At 37.4% G+C, this 24,637-nt stretch overlaps 1 protein-coding gene across 5 annotated transcripts in view; it reads right to left on the bottom strand.

The window, feature by feature from the left end:
• Positions 1 to 679: 679 nt before the first annotated feature.
• Positions 680 to 24,637, bottom strand: part of LOC133318014 (inositol hexakisphosphate and diphosphoinositol-pentakisphosphate kinase VIP1-like) — a 37,828-nt gene continuing 13,870 nt past the window's right edge. For 4 of the 5 annotated variants that reach the window (XM_061519941.1, XM_061519943.1, XM_061519945.1 and 1 more), the window contains 19 exons: positions 23,864 to 24,070; positions 23,688 to 23,787; positions 23,283 to 23,353; positions 15,888 to 15,966; positions 14,010 to 14,168; positions 13,820 to 13,862; positions 12,276 to 12,358; positions 12,041 to 12,103; positions 11,875 to 11,949; positions 7,393 to 7,518; positions 4,782 to 5,023; positions 4,162 to 4,206; positions 3,532 to 3,598; positions 3,219 to 3,290; positions 2,633 to 2,886; positions 2,505 to 2,562; positions 1,898 to 2,065; positions 1,565 to 1,639; positions 680 to 1,144 (listed from right to left, as the gene is read on the bottom strand). In XM_061519941.1, coding sequence (XP_061375925.1) covers positions 884 to 1,144; positions 1,565 to 1,639; positions 1,898 to 2,065; positions 2,505 to 2,562; positions 2,633 to 2,886; positions 3,219 to 3,290; positions 3,532 to 3,598; positions 4,162 to 4,206; positions 4,782 to 5,023; positions 7,393 to 7,518; positions 11,875 to 11,949; positions 12,041 to 12,103; positions 12,276 to 12,358; positions 13,820 to 13,862; positions 14,010 to 14,168; positions 15,888 to 15,966; positions 23,283 to 23,353; positions 23,688 to 23,787; positions 23,864 to 24,070 — 2,248 coding nt within the window. In that variant the 3' untranslated portion in view covers positions 680 to 883. The remainder of the gene's footprint in view (positions 1,145 to 1,564; positions 1,640 to 1,897; positions 2,066 to 2,504; positions 2,563 to 2,632; positions 2,887 to 3,218; positions 3,291 to 3,531; positions 3,599 to 4,161; positions 4,207 to 4,781; positions 5,024 to 7,392; positions 7,519 to 11,874; positions 11,950 to 12,040; positions 12,104 to 12,275; positions 12,359 to 13,819; positions 13,863 to 14,009; positions 14,169 to 15,887; positions 15,967 to 23,282; positions 23,354 to 23,687; positions 23,788 to 23,863; positions 24,071 to 24,637) is intronic. The other variant, XM_061519942.1, reaches the window with a different exon arrangement.

Raw genomic sequence — 24,637 nt, 5'->3', positions numbered from 1 at the left:
TTAACTTTTTTTTCAACAAAGGTGACTTTATTTCTTTTACTTCTAATTATTCTTCAAAATTAAATCCACAACTACTAGTGAGGGCTATTATACTCACCACTTATTCAGTGATCCCTTTACCATAAATGAAAATTTTTCTTTCATTTCTATCCCTATCTTTTTGATTTTTCCCTCTTCAATCCCTTCTTTTTTTCTATTTTGGGGAGAGACTACCATGATTCAAGCCCACAAATATTGCAATTTAGAAAGATTAGATAATCAAATTCTAGTTTTCTCCTTACACTACCGTTTGGGATATGTTAATGGGATTTATACTTTTGTCACTTATCTCCAGTTATAAACTCATCAAATTGTATGCCTTAATTTTGTTTTATTTTATAAAAATATAGGTCCCACTAGTGAATGTCTCTACTGCAAAATCTCAACCTTTACACTATCACTGCAGAGGTATAAAACCCTATGTTAATATTGGTAAATCCAATGATAAAATCATTTTCCTCATGTTAATTTCTTCCAATATGTTAACCGTTTTATTACTTTATTTCTTTAATTTTTTTTCTTTTCAGATTAGGTTCGACACGAACTGTTATCAAATGAATCCGAACCGATTTCCAACTGAACCGAACCATTTAAATCAATACAATTCAGTTTTTTCAAAAAATCAGTTCAATTCCACCCATGCACCTAGACAAACAAGAGCCGAGAAGAAAGTCTGGCGACTTCCTACTACTACCAAAACTCTGGTGGGAAGTAGTTAGTTCCAAAAAAATTTCCAAAGGAGCCCCAAGCTAGCCTTGTTTGTTTCAGAATTTTCTCATGTACATTAAGAAACATGAAGCAGGAAACATTAAAGCATAGGGAGGAAAAGTATTTAACAAGTTCACTATTTCCCATTACAATTGGCATGCTTATGGAACGGCCAAAGATTTACTAGGCGCTCAAGCATGCTGCTTTTTGAGAAATAGCCAGAGAACCCCGCAGGTGGTGCTGGTGGAGGGAAGTCTTCTGCAGGCATGGCAAATGGACGAATCATCGTCTCCATTTTTTCCAATGTGAGATATGATCCTATTTCTTGCAGCCTTTCAGGGCCCATAATTGGCAGTGTGTGCTCCTGATGCAATGAAGTAGCCTCACTATCATTCTTCTGTCAACCATAATGGAACAGAGATAAGCTAATGAAAAAGAAATTCAACACCTAAAATCAACATATTTACTGATATTCCTCACGAAAAGTTGTTAGTAGGAGAAACCTTATCATACCAATAAATGGAATTAGCATGGAATGAGTATGTAAAACTAAAGTCCAAAGGCCATAGCATATTGCTACGTGTTATGAGCAGCAAGTTTGAGAAAAAATAATGATGCTATGCGGTATAGCTTGAAAACTTATGGCTTCAAAAGAAGCTTCAAATTAGTTGCACTATAAGTATCCTGAAGCGAATGGATATTCAATTGAATTTCAATTTCATACCATACACGGGATACAGTAGTGGCAAATGGATAGAATACAAACCCCTCTTCTAGATTTCTTATTAGGAAAACTATATAAATTGAACATCATTACCTCCAAGGGGGATAAATCAGCACCGCGGCTAAAAGTCAGCTCTATGCGGAACCTTTTTGGATCTTCTAAAGCCACCTGTAGTTCAAAGTCAAAAGTATAATCAACAAAATACAGTTACTATGTAAATTACACATTACATAACTTCTGATAATCAGTTATGCCTATCAAAATATTGTAACTGTTCGCACTGAAAGGATTATAGATTTCAGTTGGATAACTATCCAAGTCATGTTTGATAAAATAGGTCACTTTCTATGATACATGCAACTGCTTCAGGCAACCTCATTTGCATCACAACTGGTAAAAGGCTTTGCTATTGTTGTAGTAACACACCTCTGTATTTTCAAACATCCTCAGCACAATGTAGCTCATATAGTCAAGCTCCTTGGTTCTATATAGGCGCTCTAAAGCATTATGGCAAACGAGGCTCTCTTCTTCTTGAAGAGATTCGTCCAAATTACAATAACGAAGAACATTCATGAGAGAATGGATATGTGATTCCTGTCAACAAAAAATAATACGGTAAAAAAGAAAGAGTTTGGAAATAAAATTAAGAGATATTCTATGCAAATGTCAACCACAAAATTCTATCAATCTGTCAATTTGGATGCATCTATTTAGATAAAGGCAATTGTACCTAACCGTTCAATATAAATTAGGTTAGATAAAATTGAAAAAGATCTTATTCTCTAACAATACCCAGCCAACATCATGATAAAATTTTGGGAAAATCACTAGAAAGGAATTCATCGTAAAATATTCAGTTTGGGAACAATTAACCACTCCACAGGTTAAAGATGTTCAAAATTAAACAGATTAAAGATGCCAACAATTCCACTTATAATCTCCTTAAAATCATACAAACACAAAATGGGAAGGGAAGGGTTTAGAAGTAAATTTCAGTTCAAAGTTTAATAACAAAATGTGATACAGAACTCACTGATGTAAAGTACAGGCGTGTCCGCACATGGCGTTCCGGCGTCTTTACATTTGCATACCTGACAGAGAATAAAGTTATTAGAATTCAACATAATAATGTACAAAAGAAGATGAAGACCTGATATTTACTTTGGATCCAAACGATATTTGGTCTCTTTATCATCGTCATCATCTTGATCCATTGATATATCGTTCGAAGTGTTGGATTTTCTTATTTCATCATTCTTATTTAGAAGTTTTGACTTGGCCTCTGTATCATCCTTTTCAGTTTTCTCGGATGATGAATCATGGTCCTGGTTAGTTTTTAACTCAGCAACACTAATGGCTTCCTCACGAGTATTCCTCAGATCAATTAAAATTTTGCCCAATAATCGACGCGCAATCTGATTTAAAACAACACACACAATTGAAACAATGTAATCAGGTGGCTATAGTTACAAATTACAAGCACATATGTAGAAACTATGCATCTAATCAGAGTACTGCATGTTGATAATAATATCAACTGCAAGAAACTGAACAAAAATAGTTACAAATGGATTTAAACTATCATAACACAGTTTTAGATTTTTCATTGAATCAAGTGCGGATTTCTTATTCATTAATTAGGGGTTCACTTCTATAGCAGACTTATTGTATAATTTTGTACATACGGGTATTAAGGAAACTGTTTAAAGATTTGTAACATGAGAGGCTCCTTACAGCAGGAGTTTACCTTTGAGCCAATCTTCAGCTTCTGCTCTGGATTAATTCCATATTCATTCGGAATTACACCATCAGCAAGTGACTGCAAATAAGAAGGCAGGGCAATAAGGAAGCCGGAAAGATTGAACTCATCAGTCACACTAATGAAATATACAGAGGAATATTATATGCCAGGGTTTTATCTCGGCAAGCGAATACTTGACTCAGGTTTTAAACTTTCAAAAATATATCAAGTGGATTCCAATGTTGCCAGGTCAGTCTGTCTTCTACTGGTTTAACTAGTTCTAATTGAGCACAAGTTTCCCTAACATACTACTACATACCTGAGCAACTTTAAAAAGCTCATCCAGTCCATCTAGATTAAGATGTGCATTGTGCAAGAGATCATATCTGCAAAGTTCAAGTAAATATTAACTTCTCATAAGAAAGGAATAAAAGAAGCTAAATAATTAAATGAAACTTACAATTTTTTCTTCATATTCATAAAGTTGCAGATTAGTTTTTTATGCATATCTGATGCACACAGATATATTAAATAGAGCATGGAATGTACGATAGCTCAACAGGTAAATTTCCATCAACCAACTATAGGGGTCTTTCGAAGACTTTGGCAACATTTAGCACAAACAAACTGAACTCTTTGTTTCTGATATAAATAATATCCAAGAGGGGTGAGGGGGAAAGGGAAAGATAAAATAAAGTTTTAACACTATAATAGCAATCATGGAAACAAAAGACTCAGCATTACATAACAACCCCTTGAAATCTACAAACAAGCTCCCGGAAAATGATAGTCATGACAATAATTTTTTATGGCAATTCCATTCATAGAATGATAAAAATTCCGGCTAGGAATCTAATCTATCTCCATGATTGCTGTATTGCATAAACATTGTAGAGCTGGAAAAGTCCTACTGAGTTGTCATAAAAACCTGAGGAAAGAGATAACTTACTTGCATGAATCATAGACATCAGGAATTTGGGTAATGTCGAAGCGCCTGTGCAAATAACACACCATCAGTGCATCAGCCAATACATTACGCACACGCACACAAGCACAAAAAAAAAACGCAACCACAATGGCTATACATACAACTCATAGAAAGTCATGATAGTTTTGTGAATGAAATTGTCACTGGTAAAAGCTAATTTGAAACAGAAATTAGAAACAATTAAAAGCATTTTAATTAATGAAAGGAAAGTTATAAATTATGACAACCAAAATCATTTTTTCACTTGTTTTACATGCTACATGGTAAAACTAAAGTATACTGTATTACAATGGCCAGAGAAGAAAAATAAATTAGAGGAGTTAATATAAATAATGCATATATGTATTTAAGGATGATATCATCTACAGATAAAGGAAATATCTAAATAGTGTTCATATACAAACTACAGGGGAATGTAATATTTTTTTATTTCACAAATAACTAGTTTTTAGAACTTCCAATCTGACAGCATTTGATCCTGTACGTAACAAAAACTTTCTCAAGTATTAATGGAATTCAAATTAACATTTTGCGGTCCTAATATCCAAAAGAGAATACATCCAAAAGAGGTAAAAGCTTACGCCTTGCGTTCATTATACAAGTCTCTTTCAAGCTTTTTCCACCGGGCATACATTAATAGAAACCCTTCACTGCCACAAGGTAATCCAGCAGCTATTCGATCAACATCAATATTTGTCTTCCCTAGTGCTTTTGCTTGGTCATAAGGAGGAATGACATCGTATAAGCTTGTTTCTGTAAGTTTTTCATCTTCATCTATGGCAAGTTGTCTTACTTGTTCAGTAACCTTCTTAGTCAAGCTAACCTATTCAAGAGGAATACAGGGAAAATTGAGAAACAAAAATAGCTTTATTTGCATTTTCATAAGAATAGTTTCACATTCTATTAATCATGGAAGCCTAAAAGAAGGAATTAGGAAGCAATAATTTCTGGTGAAAACACCATCCTGGCAGGATTAATAGACTCGTACAAAAGCAAACAGGTTTCCCTCAAATAGAGGATGAGATAGTCTGAAAACTGACAAAAGTTCAGCATGATCTTGAAAAAGGAAAGCAAGCGTACCCTACCAATTTTTAAATTTACCAAAATTTGATAATTTCCAACTCAATCAACTTTTTCCGGCTTTTTCACCCTTTTACCCCTTATTAATTAATTAATAACTATTTTGCCCCTGATTCGAAACTATTTATCAATCTGCCCCTCTTTAATCGACTACCTTGCATTTTTAATCGACTAAATGGCCAAAACAGACAAAAAATGGCTGCTGGGAGATTTAGTCGACTAAATCTCCCTATTTAGTCGACTAAATCTTCATATTTTACAAAAAAAAAAATAAGTCAGTATGATTTTAATCGATTAAGTAGAGAGATTTAGTCGATTAAATCTCCCAACAACCGTTTAGTCGATTAAAAATGCAAGGTAGTCGATTAAAGAGGGGCAGATTGGTAGATAGTTTCGAATCAGGGGCAAAATGGTTATTAATTAATTAATAAGGGGCAAAAGGGTGAAAAAGCCAACTTTTTCCTGACATATTACCTTAAGTCCTTAACAGCATATATGACAAAAAAAAAAATTAAAAAACAAATGTAAAATATCTTTGGTGGTCTATTCATGGTTGCTTAAGGGGATTTCTATTTTTAATTTTAAAAGAGAATAAACGGGGTAAGCTTGTGTCCATCTAACCATCCACAAACCTACAACAGTGGGATGCTTGCTCTAGGCCTTCCCTTTGTTTTAGATTGGAGAGATTTGTTGCATTTTAGTTGTCTCTCAATTTTTTAAAACTTTGTTTAGAAGGATATCTTAAGCACTATTATGCAATTTAACAATAAAGAACCGATCTAACCCTATTTCTCTTTTGCTTTTATTAGAAATATATAAAACCATTAATGTAATCTCACCCATCAGCTTAAGCTTTTGGGTTGAATTGGTTCTTTACATGGTATCAGAGCCTCGATTTCACAGGTTCGATCCTCATCGCCCCCCATTTAATTAATAAATAATTAAGTCTTATGAAGTTTCTTAGCACATGTAGGTGAACCTATGCATTATCCACCCTTCAAGCCCAATGGACTCTTATGTGAGGGGGTGTTAGAGATATATAAACCATTAATGTAACCTCACCTATCAGCTTAAGCTTTTGGATTGAATTGATTTTTTACAGCTTCTCACATTCAATGAGTTCCATGTGTGTATGTTTTATATGAACAAAAGATCAGGCATTTCCAAAAAAAAAAAAGATCAGGCATTAATCCCAGAGATTTTTTGTCAAGACAAGCAACGCCACTCTTCTAGTGGATTTCATCATTGCATTTATCCTTTATTTATATGCCACTGATCTATGACACCATCAGCATTTGGGCGATGAAAATTTTATTTTTCAAAAATATATGGCAATAAGTTCTTGTTAACTTTTCTTCTAAGTCACTTTTCAACTAAAGTTTTCCACTTTTGCTACCTGAAGTGGTTATTTTGTGATGAGACGGGGTTATTCAGTTCCTATAAATTTCAGTTTTTCTTTTAATTATAAAATATTGTTAGGATTACGAACCAAAAATAAAAAAGCATTTCAGAAAGAACTGAATCAAAACTTTCCCATTATTCTTGTTGCAGAGTCTGCATATACAAGGGTCAAAATTTTAGTTAGTCAGACACAAAACATTATATGGTTGAGAGGATTGTTTGACATGGTATTACAGCTAGAATAGTTATTTTTCTTGAATAACACATTTTTGTCAAGCAATTCCATTTCCTTTTCTGTTTCTGTTCTGATTTTACTTACATGAGACGTTATTATACTTGAGAGCTAAAACTGAGATAGCTTCAACAAATCAGTACTAACACCAACCGATAAAAAAAAGATTTGAATCATTCAATATCTCACAATCAAGAAACAAATTGTGTTCAATACTAGGATCCAAAAGGGAATTACATTGAGGTTATTTGTAAAACAACCTTGTGGCTATGGAGCTCACCCAATAAATGTTGGAAACAAGTTTTGAAGAACATAAACATGCAAGCCTAAAATAAAGTTATATACTAGCGTCATCATACGGCAGCACATTAAGAGAACCAGATTACTCTCCCCAATTCAAAAAGTTCATTTTAACTTCCTTTCTGAATCATGAAGAAAGAGGTTAAAGACACAATGATCTATATTTGCAAAAACATTACCAACTTGGGAAGCAATTCTGATGAATTGGGTGGCAATCCAGCTCCATCAATCATCCAAGAAAATTCAGGTGACTCATCGTTATGAACTGTCTTTGAACTAGACGTAATGATTTCATTCAGCCGAGCCTGCAGAATATTCAATCAAGACAACAAGTAAAATGAAGACTGTAATAGTTTTCCTGTGACTGGGTGCATAAGAACGACCTGAATCCTACCTCAAATCTATGAGTAACATAAGCACTAGATACCATTGACAAGCGTTCAAAAGTTTGATCCCTCTTGCCCCATTCTTCTTAATATAAAATTAAATTTAAAAGGCTCTAGCATGAAGGGTGAGTAAAAGATATATAAAACTATTCACGGACCTCCAAATAGCTCAAGCTTTCATAGTCTAATTCAAAAGAGAGTTTTTCAGACATGGATAACACCTCTGCAATCTTTGAAATCAAGATCTTTCTTCATGACTTACGACAAGGCGATTCCATTCTCACTGAATATTTCAATACCCTCATTCGATATTGGCAGCGGCTTGACATTAATGAAGAGATAGAATAGAAAAGCCTTGAAGACAGCAAGCAGTACAAACATCTCGTGGAGAAAGACAGGATTTACAAGTTCCTCCTTGGACTTAATAAGAACCTGAACGAAGTATGTGAGAAGATTCTTGGAACCGTGCCATTACCAAAAATTCGAGAAGTACTTTATGAGGTGAGAAGGGAAAAAATATAATAGCCCTAGCCTAATTAATTAGTAAATTACATGTAATTAAGTAATTAAGCATGTATTAATAGGTTAAAATAAGTAAAATGCCTAATTAAATTAATTAGGGTCACTTTTGAGGTAAAAAGTGTACTCAGTGAAAATTAAAGGATATAAATGGGTGTAGGCAAAAGTACCCAAAATATAGAAATGGAAGTGGAAATATTTCTAGAAAAATATTCCAGACCTTTGGGTAAAGTTTGGTGCTGAATGGAGTTGAAAAGATAGATTAGCTAATACCCGCTTGATTTCACTTAACTTATGTTAAGTGACTAAAAAGCAAAGAACCCACTTCATCCCTCCCCACATCCGTCGAGCAAGAACCAGAAAAGGAGAGAAGGAGAAGAGAAAAGAAAAAAAGAAAAAAAGAGGGAAACCCTAGCTCCCTCAATTCTCGACCTTTTTCCTTGATTCCAAGGCCTAAACCACTCCAAATCTTCTCCTCTTCCATAACCCTAGCTTGGTTTTGAGTGGGAAGCATTGTGGTGGAAGATTTCTTCCTCCCAAATTTCGACCCACATGGCTTTTCGAGGTGTTTGAAGACATTTCCTTCAAGGAGAGCTTAAGGGATCCACCTTCCTTGGTTGTGCAACCCTTTGTGGTGAGTTTCCACTCCTTGAACTCTATTTTCATGAGTTAGATTATGATGAATAGTGTTTTTAGAGTTTTATGATAATGTGAGTAGATTGGTTATGTTCTAGGAGGAATGAAGCTTAGTGTATGTTGTGAAAAATGCTAGGAATGCCATTTAATCGGTGAAGATGAGTTTAGATAGTCAATTGATTATACTTTGAAAATTGCAAGATTATATACTTGATTGTGGATTTTCTTGCATTAGTAATCAATGGTTTGGTTTGGTTGGATATTGATGGTGTCCATGTGATGGCTAGGATTGAGGCAATTGAACCAACCTTGAGTGACCAACCGTTGGAGGGAGCTATGGAGCTTGATTAGCTCATTGGAATAGGTAAGCTCATGCTTTGTTGTGGGATGAATTGGATAGTTTGGTTGATGATTATGAGATATTCTTGGAGGCAATATGTTTTGATTGCATTATACATTGTGTAGGTGTTTGTTTGTGAAGTTGATTATTGTAATTGGTGGTAGAACTTGTTGGCGAAGAACAAAGGTTGAACTGAAGCTTTGAGGTAAGCCTTCGGACCTTAGGTGTAATTCCCTTGATTGTTCCACCAAGCCCTGAATGGGTAGTGGTTGTGATAGTGTATATAAATGCAATGAAATAGTTTAATGCTTTGTTATACGTATGTGTATGCATTTGGTGTGGCATAGGATGGTGTTTCCCTATGTTGGTATGTTGTATGACGATGCGTAAATCATACTTGGTAGTTTAGCTGGCCAGTAGGACTATTTGCATCTGAGTATCCTTAGGACAACTTGAGAGTTCGAGGGATTTCTCCTGGAGATGTTTGTTACACACTGCATGGATATGTATTTATTGCATTATTTATTGTTATTGCTATTACACTGAGATTGAACTATGGGGTGGAGAGATGCTCCAAGGACCCCTGGTTTACTGTGATATATTCGTATATCTCACCCCGTGTTATGGGGACCCCCTTTCAGGTAAGGATGCTGCAGGAGCCTCTGATGGCAAGTGGCCATATTTGCAATAGTTGATACATGAAGATGTTGCATCATTGAAATTAAGCATGCTATGTTGTAGTTCATATGTATAGGATTGTGAATTGAAAGTCAATTGTGATCTGTATATTATGTTTTATTTGGATGGACTTAGCCTATGCGCATCTCCTTGGTTATCTCTTTTGTTGATGAGAGCCAAGGGATTGATCATAGTGTTTTGTAGCTAAGTCTCATGATTTTGTAACTAAGACATGTTGTGATGATGTAATGTTGTAATTATTGGATATATATATGATGAAAGGGTATGCATGTTTCTCTTATTGTATGTGTACCTTGAAAGAACAAAGAATCATGTTGGGAAGTGATTATATGTTGTCTATTAGGTGGAAGAAGACCTTTAGACTTTAAATTCATGTGGAAATGAAGATATCCTGTCTTGTTGTCCATTTCTCATATCCTATATGATAGATTTGGACCCTTTTGTCTTAATGGAAGTTGTAGATCTTTTTCTTAGCTTTCCATTGAGACCAAGATTGTGTAATTTGGATGTGTATAACTCTAGTTAGGGTTAAAGCACTAAAGCTTGGTGTTGTCCCCAGAAATCTGGTGCTAACCGCGCCAAGGGACAGAGAGGGAAACGCATTCCCGGCGCTAATCGCGCCAGTCTGGCGCTAACCGCGCCAAATACAGGGAAACCCTCTGAGGCTTGGCGCTAATTGCGCCAGACCCAGTAGAAATCAACAACTATTTTCGTAGAAGAGTCATAACTTGGACTACGATGCTCTAATTTGAGCGCGGTTTGAACCTACGCGTAGCTATTAAAGAATCCTATAATATTTTGGGAAAATGGAGACCATAAAGGTAGTATAGGAATTTCTTAAATAAATAAAGAGTGGATATGTGTAGTGTTTAAGAACAATAAAGTTGAGTTTTAAGCCTTGGTGGTCTAAGGGGACTACTTGGCACCATATAGTAGCAATATTTGGTCTAAGTAAGATTTGCAATAAGTGTTCCACATGTAGTTTAAGTTATAATCACCTTATGGGAATTGGTTTGAATTACGGAATGAATTTTAAACAAAAACGATTATAAATAAAAAAAAAAAAGGAAAAAGTTTATCCGTATTTTAATTCAATTTTGTGATTGTAACTGCGCTTAATGCCGTACGTAATGGTAACAAACCGGTTCTAGAACGGGGTGTTACAAAAAAGTACAAGGAATATCATGTTAGGAAGCTCAAACTCAGTGGCTTACTCAGAAAGTTCAGCCATGGCAGCTAAAGGACTCAGTCCAATCAGCCACACTTCCAAGAGAAGAAAATTCACCCTTGGTGTGAACTAGGAAGACTGGCCACAAAGAAGTGATGGGCAGCCTCAATAATGGCAAACCAGCAGATGCAAAACCATCCCCTGGTAGAGACAATCATAGGAATACAGCCGCTTCAAATATATCTGAGACGGACAAGGTAAGAGCTACTTTTGAAGCACAACCTTTCAGCAAGGAGCATATGGAACTAGTGCAGAAAATACTCTGAACAGACTATTCAAAATGCAGGAACAAATATTAGTACAGTGTCTATAGGACAGAAAGGCTCTAATTGCATGACTGGGGATATTATAATCTTTACTCCTTTCCTGTCACAATAACTCCATAGTCCAAATTGCTTATGGCAACCTCTCAAAATTTGATAGCAAGGGTTTAGTTGTTTTCCTAAAGGATATTTATTACCTTGGACTCTGTCCTTTATGTTCCCTTACTCGGCTGCAACTTGTTGTACATAAGCAAACTGACAAAGGACCTCATTTGTGTTATTAAATATCTACCTTGTGTGAATTTCAGGCATTAGACTTGGAGAAGAGAATTGGCAATGCTGAGGAGTGTGACTCTACATCCTTTGGGATGATGACTCCAAGAGGATACCAGGAACTCGTGTTTGTGCAGTTTGCTAGTTTCCTTAATTGCGATAGAGATAGATAGCCTACTCCTAACAACTTAAGTTTTTAGAGGAGTTTATCCTTTGACATCAAAATGTAACCAATTTTAAATATTTCATCATTGGTGCAATGCCTATAGTATAGAAGAACGACAATATAAATATGAATCAGCGTACGAATTACAAACCTTGGCTTCTTCCATTTCAATACTGGCATTGTCCAGCCCATCCAACATGGAGGAGTCTTTGCTAACAAGGGAAACCTAAGATAACCATTTTAGTCGGACATATCCAGCACAGAAAACAGATTAAATATTTTCTTCAGAAAAAAAAAAAAAAAAACAGAAAACAAACCAGGATTGGTGTTAGCTGTCCTTCAAGGTCAAGAAGACCTTTGGCAAATGCAGCTGCAGACATCTGTTAACGCAGACCACGTATTAAACAACTCAAATGATGCTATATAAGACAACTTAATCAAGTTAGCAACAAAATCTAGACATCAAATAATCAAATAAGAAGCGGAGCAACAGCTATTAAAACAACTGAGGCCTTCTTTTGATTGGGGGAGAGTTAGGGTAACAGTCTATACCTGCACACGACCCTCATCAGAGCTGTAAATCTTAAGATCATGACGGTATGTACTATGAAGGCGAAGCAGTCCTGTACCTTCTCCTGCAATTTTAAAGAACTTGATTTGCCGTTATTATACATTGTACAATCCATTGTCATGTCAATGTTACAAGAAAAATGAAAGATCATGCTTAAAACAAATTATGCTGACTAAAACCTAAGAAGCAGTGATAATCAAATTTTTTCAACATGACAGTATGGTATCATAATATATGCGTATTCACATACTGTACAACTAGCATGGATACTATCTTTTCTTTAATTTTTGACCAAAACTGGTCAAAATCAGTAAAATTATTTGAAATACATCAAAAAAATAGTTTCAAAATGCAAATAAACTTTTCAAACTGCTGAAAATTGGTTTTGAACTGTGTAAGATGGACTAAAACATGTTGAAAACCTTTTCAAACATTTAAACTTGTTATGCTTTTGTACTTTTTAAGATGAAAATATAGTAAACAATATCTTTAATGTTACATGTTTCTAAACTGGCAGATCTGAACATCAAACTGAGCTTTTTTTTCTTTTTGTTGATTGGTTAAAGATTAATCTCAAATAAAACAACTAATAGCATATCTTAAACTCAAAAAAGTGACACAAGAGTAGTGTGTTAGAAATATTTACTCCCCTGGGCAGAGCAGTGGGACATGTGATCAGCATATAATGATCTTATAATTACATCTCATAAAAACACATTCATAAATACAAATGTCCTTGACAGGTAGATCCATAAGAATAATAAGGTTAATGGAAAGCAAGCGAATATATTTATAATTGAATGGAAAAATACTAAATAATGTTTTGCAATAATTAAGTAATGGGTTCATTATAATATATAGAACTAGCTAAACAACTACTTTTGTAATATAATGTCTAAACTATGGTAATAGAATATTTTACAATGATTTACTGAGAATATTATGTGGTGAAGTCACTAAGACAAATGTGGGATTATGGCGAATTTATTCAAGAAAATATTGCTATAGTAGGACTGTTAGGTTAGCACAAATCAGTTATCATGAGAACTTTACATTCCACGACCTAAATTTAAGCTAACAAGGCTATCCAAAATGCCTAAAAGAAAATTATTCTTATTAGTAAATGAATAGCACCAGGTTGCCCTATTTTTAGTAAATGAATATTTTATTATGCTTAAATTACAATAAAACTGGATCTCCTTTTCAACACATAAAAAACAGCCAGCTTTTAGGGAAGCGGGGAGAGATACATTAGGAATGAAGACACTAACATACAGCACATATAGTATCAATTCTACTAAAGCTTAAAACAATTAGGTGGAGACCCATGGATAGTTTTATATCTCTAAAAGCACACACTCACAGAACCGGCATGCAGATTTGACAGAAATAATCTAAATATTACTTTAGACAAACTGTGGTCCAACATCTGCAGTCACAGCTGAACAAAATTCTGCTGTAACATGACTTGGTGCTTTTTAATTCTTCACAAATACATTCCTGAATGAAAATCTATTTGAGTTACCTGGATACATATTATTACGGAAATATCTTCCTAGCTCTTCAGCCTGCAGAGAAGAAAGCATAATTAAAACAACTGAAAAGAGGATTATAAATGAGAATTTCACATTTAGCACCAACAATAACAGCATTACAAATTTACAATCAAACTCAAACTGAACAGAAACATTTTTTATGTGTTTATTAATCTGAACCTGCTTTCTGCCAGCATGTGTAAGAACACCACCATATTTAAGAACCATCAAAGCTTCAACAGGTCGTTCTTCTTCACCTTCTGCATTGCTTTTGGCCACCTTGACCCACTTTAGTGGCTTTAGTTGAACCTTTCTATATATGCCAGAGAAATGTCCTCCCTAATATTTGAGGGTGAAAAAAGTAAAAGAAGCATCCCAAGACTTTTTGATTAAAATTATTAAAAAAAAGAAAAAGAATCAAGGCTGCAGTTATTCAAGTACGCGCAGGAGTATTATCTTCCACTTCGGGATGTCACAACTATCAGACAAGTTCCTGTATGATGTGCGATACAGTAACCATATTTTTATCTAGATAAACACAGCAAAAACAACAACAAAAGCCTTTCTCCACTAGATGGGATTGGCTACATGGATCAAAGAACACCATTAGATCCTGTCAAAAACCAAGTCTTCAAAGAGGCCATTTTACAGTCCTTTACTCCTTTTTAACAGTTTCACTTGATCAAGGATTTACCAAAGCAATGAAATCTACATTTGATATCTCATACTAATTTGTGAAGTTAGTGGCACTGGACCAATGGGACATGGGCTTCAGCTATGAAGGAAGCTATAGTATTCTCTGTCCTATACCATGTTAAGAGATGTAATAAAACCATTCATGTTCTTGTTGAGATATATAGTCTCACATTGGTTGTATGTGCAACTAATGTGAAGTTTATAAGGCCTTGGGCACTCCCACCCTTTGAGCTAGCTTTTGGGGTGGTGTATCCCAAGGTTTTTTACATGGTATCAGAGCCTCGCCGCCCCCCACTTTCTCTTGTGGACTTTCTTAGCACAAGTAGGCTGGGCCTGTTGCATCTTCCACTCTTCAAGCCCAATGGGTTCTCGTGTGAGGGGGCGTGTTGAGATATATAGTCCCACATTGGTTGTATATGCAACTAATGTGGAGTTTATAAGGCCTTGGGCACTCCCACCCTTTGAGCTAGCTTTTGGGGTGGTGTATCCCAAGGTTTTTTACAGTTCTCACACTCAACAGCTTATGATTTTGAGAGAGTTGGTTCATGACATGGTATTAGAGCCTCTATAACCAAGTGGTCATATCAATATTTGCCACCTATATTCTTCTAAATAACAAAAGTTGAATGTCAGTAGAAGGTGGGTGGTCCTATAAATTGTCCACACATCATGCTCAAAGAACTCTTACGTGAAGGAGAGTTTTAGATATATAACTATTCATGAGCATTCACCTAAGCACAAGAATGGTTTTATTATATCTTTTAACACGCCTCCTCACACAATATTGCTTCGGACTTGAACTGTGGATAATATTTAAAATAAGGGAAGCAAGGATCAAACTTCTTACTACTTGGTCAAGGAGGCTCTTATACCATGTTAAAAACTAACTCTCCCAAAAGCTTAAGTTGTTAGATGAATACTCATTATATCTAACATACTTTACTTAATAATATGGGAAAAAAAAGTCACTTCCCATTAAATCTCAACTAGCAAGGGTTGGGGTGAGAGCAATTCTCGTACGCTGTCTTACCCTTGCATATTTGCAAAGAGGTTGTTTCAATATAGGAAAAAAAGAAAAGAAAAAATATGTTTTCGTTGTTTTTGGTGAGAAGAGGTGTTACTCTGAAATGGCTAGAGGTTAAAATAGTTTTTCAAGTCGAAGAGCCGTCTATGAAAGTTAATATAGAACTGAAAGTTCAGTCAACATCTCCAAAGAGCAAAACCAATCAAAAGGGGTACAAGTCAATTCAGAGAAGTTTTGAACGACAGAAATGAAATTTTCAAATTTAAACTACAATCATGTTCTTAATACTATACAAACTTGAGAGTATCATAAAAAACAAAGTCAAGAGAATTAATAACCTCCTCAAGAACAGCTTTAACTTGGCGGAGCTTTTCAGCGTGCTCAACTTCAGCCTCACTATCACTTTCTCGATCTGGTCTAAATAATATATGCATCTATAGTTAATTCAAAAATCTTAATAATAAATATATACTGATCAAAAACCCATAAAATTACTTGCAAACAGAAATAGCAGAAGTGTTGGTTTTGTAACATGGCTCCTTAATGAAGATACATTAAAAGGTAAAATTCTAGGAATCCAGAAATTTTTTTGGATACAAGAAGAAATTTCATTAGAAAGAAAAGCAAGATAAGTTATCCTCCTTTGCGAAGGCATAAAAAATAATCAAAGTAAAGCATGTGAAACATTAATATAAAAGAGTTTTTCAGGCCTCTGTATATTGAGGCTGATGCAACCTCCAGTCAAGTAAAAGATAGTTACATGAATCAAAGGTACAACACTAATAAAACAAATTGACCAAACTGGCCCAAGAAATAGGGTAATGGGTTAGAGAGAAGGGAGAGGAACCGAACTGTGATTGCAACATGCATACAAAATTTATCATGTCTGTTGAGATATATAAAAACTATTAATATAGCCTAGCTTTTGGGTTGAATTGGTTCTTTACATGGTATCAGAACCTCGGTGTACCGGGTTCAATCCTCACCGCCCCCACTTTCTTTCTAGTAGAATTTCTTTGTTTGCACAGGTCGGCGGTTTGTGCATTGTCCATCCTTCAAGCCCAATAGGTTCTCGTGTGAGGGGGCGTGTTGAGATATATAAAAACTATTAATGTAGCCTCACCCAACAGCTTAAGCTCTTGGGTTGAATTGGTTCTTTATAATGTCGAACCTAGGTTTGGTGTCGGGGGGTGTCCTGGAATGGTTGTTGGTGGGTTACCTGGAGAGGAAGCAAGGAAAGGTCTAGTGAGGGATGGCTTGGTGCAAGAAGGGTCCGTGAAGGCTCTTAGTGATCCAATGCAGTTAGGTTCTGAGGTTCCAGTTGATGTCACTTTGGACGTTGCTTCGCATGAGGCGAGCCAGTTGTGGGAGTCTGAAGGAGCTAAGGCAATCCAAGTAGGGTGGGGGTTACGAACGAACCCAAATAAAGCGAAAGGTAGGAAATTGGTTTCCTATAGGGACCAAGTTTTGTGCTTGAATGGGGATGGTTATGTCTTGGAAAGTGATGAGGAAGTCTGGGTTTCGAAGCCAGGACAAGAAGAGGCTGAGGATGGCCTGTTGGACGAGCATACGAAGGGAGAGGAGAACCTTTTGTGTCCAACCTACGTCTTCTCAAGGAAACAATACCAAGACGATTGCACGCAATGGAGGAAGGCTTTGATTATTGTAAAGAACTAACTCAACCCAAAAGTTTAAGCGGTTAGGTAAGGGCCTTTTTAATGGTTTTATATTTTACTATAACATGCCTCCTCACAAGAGAGCCCATTGGGCTTGAAAGGTGGATGATGCATCAGACCCAACCTACTTGTGCTAAGAAATTCCACAAAGAAAATTGAGGGCAGCGAAGATCAAATCCGGGACACCGAGACTTTGATACCATGTAAAAAATCAATTCATCCCAAAACCTTAAGTGATATTAGAATTTAACATGATATCAGAGCTTCAGTGACCACAAGGTCACAAATTTGATCCTCACCACCCCCACTTTCTAGTAGAATTAAATAAAAAGCACAAAAGATAAACCAAAAATTGGGCCTGTGCAATATCCACGCTTCAAGCCCAAAAGGCTCTTCAGTGACCACAAGGTCACGAGTTCGATCTTTACCGCCTCCCACTTTCTAGTGGATGATTAGGAATGTGTTTGGTAAAACTCTTAAAGTTGACAAAGCCTCTTTCAAAAGAGACGAAGGTTCTGATGGGGACAACACAGATAGAGCAAGATTTGCCAGGATCTGTACGAAGGTAGACTTAAGGAGAAGTTTTGTCTCTAGGTTCAAGATGTGGGATTATATGCACAATGAGGAAGTGGTCCTTAATGTAGGTTATGAGGGTTTGCACCTAATTTGGTTCTCTTGCGGGAGGTATGGTCATCATAAAGAGGCATGTAATGGAGGTTTGGATTATAAGGTGTAGAAAAAGAACCGAGCCTGTCGTTCAGGTTCAACAAGAGGGTAGAATTGAGGAATGTTCAAGAATGAATAGAGTTACAGCCACTGCTAAGGGGGATGGAATAGTTGCCAAGGATAACGAAGAAAGCGCCTTTGGGGCCTGGATGGTTGTGAAAAGAACGATAAAAGGGAGGAAAACTAGACCACCGTAAGCGGTGTTGAGCAGGGATAAACCGGAGTCTCTTCCGGTAACATCGGGCAACTCAAAACTGTCAATGACCAAAGTTGGGGAAGATTACTCCAAGGAGAAACCCGCCTCACAGTCGAGGACAGAAACGGAAGAAGTGAGCCAGAAGGAAAAGGTTAAGCAAAAGGAAGCAAGCCACTTAAAGGACAAACCTGGTCCCAGCTATAAGAGATCCACAACCTCGGAGAGGTGTTTACATCAAAAAGGAAATAATGCTTTGTCAAAGTTAAAAGGTCCTTTAGCCGAACATAAGAATAACAGAAGATTTATACCTAGTCAACTCTCTCGATTGGACGCAATGTCAGACAAAAAGTTGTCAGTCACATTAGGTGGAGAGAAGTTTCAAGCGGAAAAGGATGTTAGCAGGAAGGAGATAGAGTCAGAGATAAAGTAGCAGCGACTTGATGCTCTTGTGCTATTACACAGGTTCACCCAAAAGAACCCTGATTTGGCGAGACTTGTGAACTAGAATCTGCCTATATGGGCTGTTGGGCCCTTGACGCTAGTTTAATGGGCCTTCTAGTGCTTAGCCCCGTTTCGTTTTTGTTTCAACCTTATTTGATGAATATCTGCTATTGGAATGTGAGGGGCGCTAATAAAAAAAGGTTCGCGTTACTAGTGAAGGATATGGTTAGTAAAAATGGGATTGAAGTTTTGGTGCAGGCTGAAGTTAGGAGTAGTGGACTTGTTGCGTTAAGAAGAGTTAGAAGTTGGGCTTTGATGGGTTTCATATTAATGAGGTTGATAGGTTTGCTGGAGGGATTTGGGTCTTGTGGGATAGAGCTTCTGTTGTTGTCTCCATTCTAGCCCAACATTGCCAATTTGCCTACACGCATCTTACATGGACCAATAGTAATAAATCGGAATATTCCATCTTCATCTTTGGGAGCCCGCGTCGTTCTGATAGGAAGATGCTTTGGGAGAGCCTTTGTTCTATAAGCCAACAATCTCTTACTCCTGGATTGTCGTTGGAGATTTTAACGCAATTCTCTACAGCTTAGAGAAAGCTGGAGGGGACTAGCTTGCCAAGGTAGCATTAATGATTTCAGTGATTGCCTTTATGCTTGTAACCTTGTGGACATGGGCTTCAAGGGCCCAAGTTTTACCTGGAAGAGAAATAGGCTCAAAGAGTGGTTGGACCGTGCCTTATCTAACGCAAATTGGGTCAATAATTACCCGGAGAGGATCATTTTACACCTTCCGTTCTTTAACTCGGATCACCGGCCGCTGTTGCTTTGGGAAGGGAACGTTGTGCGGTGTGACCATGTGAACAAACCCTTTCGATTCTTAGTGGCCTGGCTGATGGGGGATGGTTTTGATATTATTGTTCGCCAATTTTAGAGAAAGGAGATAGAGTGGGGTAGAGCCAGGGACTCTTTCCAACAAAAAGTTTTAAGGTGGAATGCGACCATTTTTAGGGACCATATTCGGAGGAAGCACCTCCTCCTTGTGCGTATTTCAGGGCTGGACGAAGTGGTGCAGAGGAATCCCAAACACGCTTTGGAATTTTTGCAAAGCAAAACTATGGGAGGAGTTGAATCTTATTTATGTGCAAGAGGAAGTGTCAGGGTTTCAGAGGTCGAGAAGTGAGTGGCTAGTCAATGTGGACAAGAACACGAAATTCTACCATTCTACATCCAAGTTTCAAGCCCGCCAGAACAAGATTCTCACTTTGAAAGATAAGGACAACGTGTGAATCGAGGATCCAATTCTCCTCAAGGAGAAGGTGGTGAATTTCTTTAGTAGCTTTATAAGGATGATGGTTCCCCAAAGGTCTCCCTTTCCCATCTATGGGGGTTTCCCTAAAGTCACGAGCCTTTCCTTTCAACTTATCCACTCTGTCCCCTCGAGCCTGGAAATTAAAGAGGTTTTTCTAAACTTGAATCCCTTTAAGGCTCCAAGTCCGGATGGTTTGCAAGCGGTGTTTTTTCAATCTAAATGGAGTGTTATTGAGGAATCCATTTGCGTGTTGATTAAGAGCATTTTTGAGAATCCAGTTATGATTGGATATCAACCAGGCTCACATTTGTCAAATTCCGAAAGTGGATAACCCTGTTTCAATCACCTAACTGCGCCCAATCAGCCTCTGCAACGTCATCTTCAAGTCCATCACTAAGATCTTGGCGAACAGATTGAAACCTCACCTTAGTAATCTGATTCTCCCAAATCAGTGCAGCTTTATTAAAGGCAAGCACAACACCAATAATATCATTATAGCTAAAGAGATTATGCATTCAATAAGGTTCAAAAAAAGGGGTAAAGGGTGGATGACCATTAAGGTAGACCTTGAGAAGGCCTACAATAGAGTTAATTGGGCTTTTCTTTAGGAAACTCTTCTGGAAGTTGGGCTTTCTACGGCAAAGAGAAACTTGATTATGCAGAGTGTTACTTCCACCTCTCTGAACGTTTTGTGGGAAAGGTCTACTACTTGAAATTTTCATCCTACTCGGGGCATCATGCAGGGAAACCCCCTATCCCCTTACCTTATTATCCTATGCATGGAGAGGTTAGGTCATCTCATTTCTCATGCCACTGCGAGGAATCTCTGGAGGCCGATCATTATGAAGAGGAAAGGTCCCCCAACATCCCATTTATTTTTTGCTGACGATATTCTTTTGTTTGCAGAAGCTACCCTTGATCAAGCGAGTTTGATCAGTAGGATTTTGTCCTGTTTCTGTCGTTCTGCAGGGTAGAAAGTTAGTGACGATAAGTCTAGAGTGCTTTTCTCCAATAATGTGAGCCACTTGAGAGAAAACGAAATTGCTCAAGCTCTAGGTTTCTCTATTACCTCGGATTTGGGCAAGTATTTGGGAATTCTGCTATTGCATAAGAGAGTGAGGGCCAATACTCTTGACTATATTCTTCAAAATATGGACAAGAAGCTTTCGAATTGGAAGAGGAATACTCTTTCGCTGGCAGGGCAGGCTACACCTTCTCAAGTAGTGTTGTCTGCCATTCCAACCTACACTATGCAGTACCGTCTCCTGCCTGTGAGGAAATTGAGAAGAGATCGCGTAATTTTCTCTAGGGTTCTTCACATGAGAAAAGAGGCTTTCACGCGGTATCTTAGAGCAAGATTTGCAGAGAGAAGAGCAGGGGTGGTTTGGGATTCAGAAGCATGAGAGGCATGAACCAGGCCCTCCTCATGAAAGTGGGGCATGGCCTCTTAACTCAGAAGAACAGCTTATAGGCAAAGGTGCTTAGGAATAAATATGGTGCGGGGAAGACTTAATTTCGGCTGCTACTAATATGCACCAAGTCTCGAATTTATGGAGAGGGATCCAGAGAGTGTGGCTTAAGGTTATCCAGGGATCTAGAATTCAACTTGGAGATGGCTCTGATACAAGTTTTTGGAGGAATAAGTGATTAACCAACAAAGAGCTGATTCCGGGGAGAGACTTGGTCAGTTTCCTGAGGAGGTGAAGAATTGGACCGTTAACAATTGTGTGTTGGATAATGGGAGCTGGAATTGGGGCATTCTGGAGCAGTTCGTAGCTCCCCAGTCTTTCACAGCTTTGTTCGGGATCATGCCTCCAAAACTGGATAATGGGAAGGATCTTGTTACTTGGGCAGAATCTCATGATGGCACGTTTTCTGCTAAATCAGCTTATTCTCTGCTAGAGGTCGAGCCTGTTCATCGGAGTCAAGGGGATGGTTTGATTCCGTGGAGATGGAGACGTCCTAAGCGCATTCAGATGTTCCTTTGGAAAGATGTTGACAACCATTTACTGATGAATATAAATAGAGAAAGGAGAGCTCTGGCAACTAATAACCTTTGCAACAGGTGTGGTTTGGAGCCGAAGGATACTTTGCATGTGATACGAGACTGTGGCTGGAGTAGAGTGATTTGGGATCTTATTAGAGCAGAGGAGATACAGGATAACTAGTGTTCTATTTTTTGTGTTCTTTGCTGGCTGATATGGAAAGCTAGGAACAAGTGGAATTTTGAAAATAAACTCTCCAACCAAGAATCAATCGTTAGGCAAGTGAGGATGTTTGTGTGGAACTACAATTTGGCTTCGGAGAGACTGGGAGCCTTCAGTCTGCAGAAAAGGGACAGGGTGGAATGTTTCATCTCTTGTAAATTTCCTCCCGAAGATTGGGTCAAATTGAATACTAATGGAGCCAACAACTTGGGAGGTGAGTGTTCTAGCTGTGGAGGGGTTATTCGGCACGCAGCAGGCACCTGGTTGGGAGGTTTTTGCAGAAAATTGGGTGTGGGATCATCCTTGAGAGCTCAGCTATGGGGCATTCTCGATGGTCTTCATGTTACTTGGGAGCTGGGTTTCAGAAAGGTTTGGGTGGAAAGTAACTCCCAAGTTGCTAGTAGTCTTATAGAAAAGCATTGTGATAGCTGCCATCCTCTAGCCCCTATCATTAATTAGATCCGTTCCTTTCTTAAAAGGCATTGGCAAACTAGAATCAGTCACACCCTCAGGGAGGGAAATTTTGTAGCTGATGCGATGGCTTCGAAGGGAGGCTGTTTGGATAATTGGCAGTTGCAGGTGTTTATGGAGACTCCCAGGGAGTGTTGGGAACTCATGAATAGAGATCTGATGGGCATATCTAGGCCTAGATTTTGTATTTCTGATTAGTTGTTTTATTATTTCCCTGTTATTCAAAAAAAAATAAAAAAAAATAACCACTTGACCGAGCAGCTTAAGCTGCTAGGCATGAGTGTAGGACAATTTATAGAATGAACTCCAAAACAATACACACACACAGTAGTTTTTGTATGTTAATTCAATGGAACTCAGCTCTGATTTGGAGCTTCTTATCATATTCTTTCTTTCTTGTCTCCTTTTAAGAGAATATATTGTTCACTGTAGTTGTACTTTTCACATCTGGATTTTCTTTTCGCATCTTTCATGATTACACATTTACAATTGTTCAGAGTGTGCAAATAATAATCATATGAAAAATAGGAAATTGCACAAGGCATCTTCTCGTTCATTCAAAAGAATTATTGAGAAGAAAGCTGACTGTACCAGACCAGCCACAATTTTCTGAAATTTGATTACTCTTTGGTGTGAAATGGAAAGTGAATTGCATGTGATGCTAATGTGTAATCCATATTGAAGCTTGTGCAGGTGAAATACCTAGTACGAGGAACTAGCATGCGTGTGGCATCTAACAGATCTTGCAGTTGAACAGCACTTTTAAGTTTTGTCTGCAAACCAAATATCATTAGAGATGCAAAAAGAGGGGAAAAAAACTTGATAAACTGTAGTTTTTTTTAGTAGAAAAAAAATGAAGAATGTTTCAGCAAATCTATAAGAAAGATGAAAAGCTAAAAAATGGGAAGTCAAGTACGAAACTGGCTACTTGAAGCAACTCCCCACTGAACATGAGGAAAAAACTACCCACTAAAGAACATGAAAAGAAACTACCCATTACAATATGAAAATAGGGAAATAACTTCCTACACACAACACACTACACTAACAGCTCCTACGCACATATTCTGACCTAAACATTACAAAAGCACAGGAAAAAAATATTACCTCAGCTCTAGGTCTGCCTCCATTATATTTCAACATTAGGTTCAGCAGCTTTTCCTCAGTAACTTTTAGCTTCACCTTCTGTTTGGGAGTTCTATCACCACTGCCAAAACAGAAGAGTGAATAGAAAAGAACATGGTGCTTAACAAATCTAAGCTAAAAAAGGGAATGAAACATACTGACGAATGACAGCAATTACACAACGTAGTTCCTCAGATTGTCCAAAAGTGCCAATAATACCACTACCCTGACGAGTAAGTCCCTCAGAAGGTTGGACCAGTTCATTTACTTTCCATGGTAAAGTTGGTGGAATAGCTGAAGAAAGATGAGGCGCTTTTGCATCTAAGAACATCTTGCGCAGCACACAGGCAGTATCATCATAATACCTTCAGAAGCAGCAAATGAAAAATGATGAGGTTTCCACCAAAAACAAATGCCAAGAGAAACAAGCAATGTTTGAAAAGACCCCTCGTATCTAGCAGAAATCTACTCGAATCAAAATAGAAAATATGAAAACCAATTATTTTTTTGACAAACAACTAGCAAAGTTGTCATAAATAGGTGATGTTCTTTTCTTATTTTTATTTTCAATAGTATGGTGAGGATGAGCCTTGGAGTAGTGATAAGGTTGCTCCTTTCTAATCAGAAGGTCACGAGTTCAAGTCTGAAAAACAGACTCTTTGCAAAGCTGCAAGGGCAAAGCTGCAAACATTCCACCCCCACTCCTACCCTCGCAATGTTGGAGAGCCTTGTACAGCGAGGTTTTCCCTTTATTTTTTGCATTATGGTAAAATGTTTAAGAGTTTCAAATTTCTAATCCTTATCACAACCCAGATTTGCTTGGTTTATGTAATTAATTTTTGCTAAACAGCACCCTATGGGTCTGCAAGGTTCTTAAACAGAGTACATAGGATGTTAAGAGGCCGACTTTAATTTCTCTCCCATCATTCTCT

This window comes from Gastrolobium bilobum, unplaced genomic scaffold, assembly GCF_033153095.1.
Source record: "Gastrolobium bilobum isolate Gb01-03AN ecotype WA unplaced genomic scaffold, APGP_CSIRO_Gbil_v1 utg26319, whole genome shotgun sequence".
Lineage (NCBI taxonomy): Eukaryota > Viridiplantae > Streptophyta > Magnoliopsida > Fabales > Fabaceae > Gastrolobium > Gastrolobium bilobum.
The sequence above is the reverse complement of the archived record's forward strand: the minus strand, read 5'-3'. Positions and strand labels throughout refer to the sequence as shown.